Source organism: Terrapene carolina, unplaced genomic scaffold (assembly GCF_002925995.2).
Source record: "Terrapene carolina triunguis isolate 2854851 unplaced genomic scaffold, T_m_triunguis-2.0 Scaffold31727, whole genome shotgun sequence".
NCBI classification, from domain to species: Eukaryota; Metazoa; Chordata; order Testudines; family Emydidae; genus Terrapene; species Terrapene triunguis.
In genome coordinates, this window is record NW_020696078.1 from 1 (window position 1) to 7,904 (window position 7,904).

At 66.5% G+C, this 7,904-nt stretch overlaps 1 protein-coding gene across 1 annotated transcript; it reads right to left on the minus strand.

Moving 5' to 3' along the window:
* Positions 1–200: 200 nt before the first annotated feature.
* On the minus strand, positions 201–7,900 carry SLC27A3 (solute carrier family 27 member 3; the record flags this gene model as incomplete). Its single annotated transcript, XM_026662990.2, has 7 exons — positions 201–435; positions 513–603; positions 796–990; positions 1,518–1,642; positions 3,669–3,827; positions 4,373–4,582; positions 7,471–7,900. Coding segments are annotated over 7 exons (1,445 nt in total), but the record flags the coding sequence as incomplete, so codon positions are not given.
* Between the last annotated feature and the right edge of the window lie 4 nt (positions 7,901–7,904).

Consider the following 7,904-nt stretch of genomic DNA (forward strand, 5'->3'; position numbering starts at 1 on the left):
AACACCAGCGGCTCTGGGTCCTGCCCTTTGGGATGTTGGGTTCCCGGGAGGGGGCTCTGGACGGGGGGGGTGTGTGGCTGCCCTGGGGGCGGTGTCTGGATGGTGGGGGGGGCTGGTTGCCCTGGGGGTCTCTGGATGATGGGGGGGCTGACTGCCCAGGGGGTGTCTCTGGGGCTGCCCAGGTGTGTGTCTCTGGATGCCGGGGGGGGACGGGGGTGTCCCTGTGGCTCTGGTACCTGTAGGTGTCCCCGGTACGGTCCCGGAAATACACAAACTGGGCGGCGTCCTGGGCCATGAGGTCGCCCGTGTTGAAGTAGGCGTCTCCCTCGGCGAAGACCCCGCGCAGCAGCTTGTGCTCCGAGAGCTCCCGGCCGCCCGCGTAGCCCAGGAAGGGGTTCTGGGGGGTCACCGGCGCGATCAGCAGCCCCGTCTCGCCTGTGGGGGGCAGCGGTGAGCAGGGGCCTCAGCCGGCCACTTCCCCCCCTCCCCCCCGGCCAGCCCCTGCCGCTCACCTGGGCCGACCCGCTGGCACCACCCGGCCGCGTCCCGCACCGGCGCCCCCTGCAGCACGTCGTAGCGCACCAGCTCAAAGGGGCAGAAGAGCTGAAAGAGGCGCAGAGAGTCAGAGACCCCCCACGCACTGCCTCCCCGCCCGGACGGCGCTCCTCAACCCCGACCCGCAGCCCACCAGCTCCCCTGGTGCCCCTCAACCCCGACCCACAGCCCCCCGCCCGGCCGGTGCTCCTCACTCCCGACCCACAGCCCCCCGCCCGGCGATGACCCGGCCCCGCTCACCTTGTAGAGGAAGCTGCCGCGGCCGACTGCCCCCAGGGTGCTGGTGTAGTTGAAGAAGGTGATGTTGCCCTCGGTCATGCCGTAGGTCTCCACGATGCGGACGTTGCCGAAGCGCTGCAGGAATTCCCGCCAGACGTCGGGCCGCAGCCCACTGCCCACGGCCAGGTGCAGGCTGTGATCCCGCTCCCCTTCTCTCTGGGGTGGAGGGCTCTGGTTCAGTGCGGGGATAGTCCCGCCCCAGACCCGAGGTTAATGCAGGATCATAACCTGTTCAGTAACCCCGCTTCCAGGGCCCCTGCTCTGACCACTAGACCCCACTCCCCTCCCAGAGCCTGGACAGAACCCAGGAGTCCTGGCTCCCAGCCCCCCCGTCTAACCCACCAGCCCCCACTCCCCTCCCAAAGCTGGGGAGAGAACCCAGACCCTGGCTCCCGCCCTGCTGCCTGCGCAAGGGTCTGTTCCTTGCCCTGTCACTGCCATGCCTCAGTTTCCCCAGGTGGGTCCCAGTGGGGAGGAGGGTTTGTGCTCATATGGTGCCCGCAGCTCTGGACATCCTGCTGGCCCTGTGCAGACCAGCTGCCCCGTTCCACCCCAGGGCTGGGGCGCACGGGGCCGTGCTCAGGGGTCAGCACTGTTAAGAAGGGGCAACCCAGAGGGAACTGGGTACAAATCCCAGCAGGGGGTCCCTGACACCGTGTGGCCCCCCAGCTCCCGACGCTGACCTTGGGCTGGTTGACAAGGTAGCGGCACAGCTCCCCGATGTACTGGAACACGGTCACCCCATAGTGCTGGCAGTCGCCCCAGAACTGGCTGGCTGAGAACTTCCTCTTCAGCACACACGTGGCACCTGGCGGGGAGAGCGCCCTCAGAGAGCTGCCCCGAGGCCCTGCATAACCACGGGCCGGGCGGGCCAACCCACCCCACTCAGGCCACAGCGACAGCTGGCCAAGGCAGCCAGGACTCCTGGGTTCTGTGTCCAGCTCTGGGAGGGGAGTGGGCTCTAGTGGGGTAGGGCAGGGGGAGGGGCTGGGAGCCAGGACTCCTGGGTTCTATCTCCAGCTCTGGCACGGAGTCCCAGCCTCTCTCGATGCCTGTACCCCACCTCCCTGGCGAGGAGCTCAGCGCCCTGGGACAGGCAAAGCGTCACTGATGCCTCTATGGTGACCTGCGGGGGCTGGCGCCTGGCGGATCCCAAGGCAGCCGGGGATGGATACGCTGAGCTCAGTGGCCTTGTTTCTAACGGCTGCAGCACCGTCCCCCTGGCCCAGATGCGGCCCCCGTTCCTGCTGGAATATGGGCCTCAAAAGCTTAAGAACATCTGAGCGGTCAGACCAATGGTCAGGTGCCCAGAGCTCTGTCTTCCGCCAGTGGCCGGTGCCAGGAGCTTCAGAGGGACCAAGAGACAGGCCACGTTTTGAGTGACTGTGACGAAGTGGGACGGTTCTTAATGTTTCCTCTGAATACTGTGTGGGTGCCTCAGTTTCCCCTATGCATTTCTTAAGTCTCTAGGTGGTGGGGAAAGGCCAGTGCGCATAAATCACTGACACTCTGTCTCCCTGGTAACAAATGGCCAGGGCCCCTTCCCCCCTGCAAGGAAAGGTGAACAAAGAGATCAGGTGACGACCTGGCCCAGGAAAGAGACAAAGCCCAGAGAAGGAGGGGCTGGAGGGGGTTTCAGTTTGGAGCTGGCTGGGGACTGGAGGAGAGGGGAGATAGGAGTCTGCCTCACTGGGCCCCAGAATGGACCGGGCGGAGGGGTCCCGTTCTCGGTACCTACAAGCTCTGTTTTAGACGTGTTCCTGTCGTCTAATAAACCTCTGTTTTACTGGCTGGCCGAGAGTCACGTCTGACTGCGAAGTGGGGGTGCAGGACCCTCTGGCTTCCCCAGCACCCCGCCTGGGCGGACTCGCTGTGGGGGCACACGGAGGGGCATATGCTAAATGCTCTAAGGAGAGACCCAGGAGGTGAAGCCGTGTGAGCTTCTTGCCCTGAAGACAGTCTGCTCCAAGGGGGAGGAGGCTCCCCAGAGTCCTGCCTGGCTTTGTGGGGAGCAGTTCCAGAGCATCGCCCTGGGACTCTGGGACAGTGACTCATCGTCTGTCATCCAGTCCCAGCCTCTGGCAGTTGGAGGTTTAGGGACACCCGGAGCAGGTGATCGCATCCCTGATCATCCTGGCAAACAGCCATTGGTGGACGTGTCCTCCATGAGCGTCTCGTTCTTTTTTGAACCCAGTTGTACTTTTGGCCTTTATAGCATCCCCCGGCAGTGAGTTCCACAGGTTGACTGTGCGTTGTGTGAAGAAGTATTTCTGTGTGTGTGTGTTAAACCCGTTGCCTGTTAATGTCTTTGGGTGACCCCTGGTTTTTGTGTTACGTGAAGGGGTAAATAACACTTCCCTACTCACTTTCTCCAGCCCAGCCATGTCTATATAGACCTCTGTCATACCCCCGCTTCGTCGGCCCTTTTCCAAACTGAGCAGTCCCAGTGTGTCACCTCTGCTCAGACAGGAGCTGGTCCAGCCCCGAGCGCGGTGTCGTCTTGCTCTGAACCTTTTCCAACTCTAAGGTATCTTTTTTGAGATGGGCCGACCTGACCCGCAGGCCGTGTTCCCGGTGTGGGTGTCCCAGGATTTCTGTAGTGGCCTTGTGATATTTTCTGACTTATCATCTGTCCCTTTCCCAACAGTTCCTGACACCGTTCACGTCTCTGCTCAGGGAGCTCCCACAGCAGCTCCGGCCCCTCTCCCCGGCGTGGGAACAGCTCATCACACCCCACCACCGGGCATGGACAGGCGGGATTATTTCTCCCTTGTTGCCAAGCCCCCCCCCCCCCCGGCAGGGGGCAGCCCAGACCCCCCCCCCGCCCAGCTCACCGATCCCGATGCAGCCGACGATGCCCAGCAGGGAGCCCGACATGTGGTACAGGGGCAGCGCCACGTAGATCACGTCCTTGCTGGAGGCCCCCACCAGGCGGTAGAAGCCCAGGCACATGATGGACTTGAGGTGGCTGATGCGGGCAGCCTTGGGCAGCCCTGCAACGGGGGAGATGGGGATCACGCCGTGCCCAGCGTCCTGGCTCCCCGGTGCCCAACCCACGGGGGAGTGGGGTCAGTGAGTCCCCCCGAGCTGGGCACACCCCACGCCCTGGCTTCCTGCCCCGAGGGATGCCCCACCGCTGTCACTCCCCTCGGGCCCTGCTCAGCAGCCGGCCTGAGCAGCGATGCCACTGAGTGGTCGCGTTTAAACCTCCCCATCCCCCCACAGCTGCAGAGTCCCCCCCTCCTGCCGCCCCCCATTGTTCATCCAGGCCCCGCAGCCACCGGACGCATGGAGAAGCCAGAGCAGGGAGCCCTGCATCGGGGCACGGAGCGGGCACAGACAGCCCCCAGGACCCTGAACCGGGCCCTGCTTCCGCGACCTCGGGGCTTGGGAAGGGGTGGCGGCAGCAGGCGCCGGAGAGAGCCGGGCAGGCCCTTTCCAAACGCCCCCGGCCAGCTCTGCGGATGCCCCTCACTCCAGACCCGCAGCCCCTGCCCTGTGGGGAGCCCTGTGCCTGGGGGCAGCAGTAGGGCCCCACCTGTGGTGCCCGAGGTGAAGATGTAGAGGCAGGTGTCCATCATGTCCCTGGGCGTGGATAAGTCTGAGGGCACCGGCTCTTCGGATGCCTCCTCCATCAGCTCCTGCAAGCTGGTGACCCCCGGCGGGCAGGGGCCCGGGCCCAACATCCACACCACGATGCCCTGCTCCTGCAGGGTGGGCAGCAAGGGCTCCACCGCTTCATACAGATCTGTGGGGAGGGGGAGGGCGTGAGCTCTGGGGCAGGGCTGTCTGTTCGCCCTGGGGTGCAGCACCCAGCGCGGGGGGCCCCAGGGGGCTGCTGCCAGATGGCCACAGCCCCGTGCCAAACTCATGGCCAGCTGGCGCCGCCCCAGATGGGGCCTCCTTCACCCCACCCAATAACTGGAGCAGACCCCGCGCAGGGCAGCAGACAACACCCGATTCACAGGCCAGGGCCCTGCCCCGTGGCTGGGGCGAGACCCCTGCTCTCTGTGGTGCCCTGTCGTTAAGGGGAAAGGAGAGTAACGAGCCATGGGGGAGGGCCGGAAAATGGCACCATGAAGCAGTGATGGACGGACGGGTGGAGCCGGACCCAGACAGGGGGAGTGATGGGCCGTCTCCCAAGGGCAACGAGAGAGGTTGCGCTCGGAGCAGCAATGGGCGGGCGCCGTATGCCAGGGACGAGGGGCTGGGCAGGCAAGGGGGCCAGGGAGAGGACACCGCAGGGCAGGGGCCAGCGCGCCAGGCCAGGCCAGAGCAGCGTTAGCTCAGTGGGACAAAGGCTTCTCCCCTCTAAACCCTGCGCCCCGGCTGGCACACTGCAGACCGAAGGGCGTGTCGCTGATTTGCACTGGCTGAGGATTTGGCCTGGGGCTCAGGGCTCGATCCGGCGGTTCCTGGCCCCGAGGGGAGTGGGGTCGGGATCCAGGCTGCCCCTAGCAGCGGAGCCGCGTGAGCCCCCCGGTGCAGAGTCCGCACCCATCTGAACCGTGGCAGGATGTGTCCCCGGCGGTCCCGTCCAGCCACCTTCCCCACCCCCACCCCGCTGAGGATGCCGAATTGTCCCCAATTAAATCATCATTAAAGGCCTGGAGCGGCTGCAATTACTGCGATGACTTCCAGCTCAGTAGGCAATGCCAGAGGGTTGCTGCGTTAATTACAGTTATTCAAGTTGTCCGTGTGAACCGAGCTCGGGGCGGGGGGGGGGGTGTCTCGGCTCTGCAGAGGGGCGACACAATTGCTCCTGGCCCGGCTCGAACGTGCCCTGATTTCAGACTCAAATGCCAGGCGGCCCCCAGGGATACCCCACTCTGCCTACGCTGAGACCTGGCCCCACGGCAAACACCGCACGACTCTGCCCTGCCCCGGCTGGCTCATCCCAACGCCCCTCGCCTGGCACCGAATTCCCCTCGAAACCAGCTCCCCTCCCCCGCCCATGCCCCCTGCAGACACAGAGCACCCAGCACCCCAGGACCAGGAGCACTAACGAACCAATCTGGGGCTGCCAGCCCCAGCCCCAGCCCGGCCAGCGCTTGGGACCTGCTCTGTGCTGGGCTCAGGCAGCCGTGGGTCCAAGGAGCCGGGCCCCAGACCCACCCACTTAGGGCTCTCAGCTTTAAGGAAGTCAAACAACAAGGCTGGGTCCCATCTGCCAGGAAAAACTTCCTATTGCCACAGCACTGCAGCTGGTGAGGGAAGGGAGGGGCACGTGGTGGGAGGGGCACACGGGAAAACTTGCCTCAAACTTATTTTAAGAAGTTTTTCCAGTCCAGCCTGGCAAAGAGTTTGCAGAACTGGCGTTAACAAGAGCTCGGCTCTGCCCAGGCCTGAGCAGAACCCCTGTAAAGTCCTAGATTTATAGCAAGGCAGCGCTAAAGGCTTCGGCCGAGATCAGGGCCCTGTCCGGCCAGGCGCTGCCCAGACTGAGCCACCGAGCCAGGCCTGGCCCCGGGGCGCTGCCCAGACCGAGCCGGGCCCTGTCGAGCTGGGTGCTGCACAGACCGAGCCAGTGCCCGTCCCCCATGGCACTGGGACTTTGCAAACACGGCAGCACATAGCCCCTGGCCCTATAGACACAGCGCGGACACCAGGCCCCAGACTCCTGCCCGCGGTGACCAGTGAGGAGGCTGCCTCTGTATCCGGGGCCTTTGGGGAGCCAGGGACACACGAGAGACCTGTCAGCCCGACTGGGTGTCGCAGGCCCAGGGGGCGACACCAGGAGCACCTGGCCGCAGGAGCTGGGGCTTTCAGAGCCACGCCAAGGAGCTGCCGCAGGGGATTGGTTCCCAGCCAGCCCGCAGGCAGGAGCTTTCCGGCCAAGGGTTTCACAGGGGCCTGGTGATTTCGGGGCCCAGCTTGGGAGGCCGCACAGGGAGCGGCGCTGACTCCACTTGGGAGCCCAAAGCCCCCACTGAAAGCGCTGGCTGGAGACCCTGCCTGCTCCGCCTCTCAGGCCTAGCACAGCCAGCGGTGCGGGGCTCGTGGGTCCCCCCCGAAAACCGTCCACAGCAGGAGCGAAGTGCCATGGCACGGAGAGGACCCCAGAGCACCCAGCATTCGCCCCTCATTTGGGGTGAGATTTCCAAGGGCCGAGCACCCAGACCCTGCCTGGCACCCAGCGCGCTGGGCTCTCTCCAAAACCTGGCCCTAACTACTCCCATGTTGGGGGATCGGGGTGGGGGGGCTGACACCCAGGGCCGCTGGGGAAGAGCCAGTCCAGTCCCCCAGCCGGGCCGCAGGGTGCAGAGGCAGCTGCCCGGGCCCCGAGTCCTGTGGCAGGTTTGGGGGTGGGCAGCTCTTTGCTCCCCATAAGCCCCAGACCGGGTGGGGTTTCCTGTCCCAGCTGCTCCCATGCCGGTCCCCTCCCCAGGATCCTTTGGGTGACGCTAGTTTATCAAGTGACCTCTGGGACCCCCAGAGAGAATCACAATCCACCCCCCCCCCCGGCCCGGTCCCCCCCCCCCCCCCCCCCCCCCCCCGCGCCCCCCCCCCCCCCCCCCGCTCCCCCCCGTCCCCCCCGTGCGCCCCCATTGTGCCCCGGCCCCTGCGCTCCCCCGTGCGCCCCCATTGCGCCCCGGCCCCTCCGTCTCCCCGCTCCCCCGCGGGCTCCGCACTCACCGCGCGCCACCAGCAGCGCCCGCGCCCCGCAGCCCCGCAGGCAGTGCAGCAGCGCCCCGCGGCGCAGGCCGGTGCCCAGGAAGGCGGGCACGGCCCCCAGCCGGGCCAGCCCCAGCCAGGCCCACACGAAGCCGGGCTCGTTGCCCACCAGCAGCCCCACGGTGTGGCCGGGCCGCAGGGGCCCCCCGGGGCCGCGCCAGGCGCGCAGCGCGTTGGCCACCCGCCGGCTCGCCCGCTCCGCCTGCCCGTAGCTGAAGCGCTGCCGCTCGAAGCGCAGGAAGAGCCGCTGCGGGGCCGCCCGCGCCAGGCCGGCGAAGCGCTGGGCCAGGCTGGACCCCGCGCCCCGCAGCACCCGGCGGCGGCACAGCAGCGCCCGCAGCAGGAACCGCGCGTCCGCCCACAGGTGCGGCCAGAGCCGCCGCTGCAGCCACAGG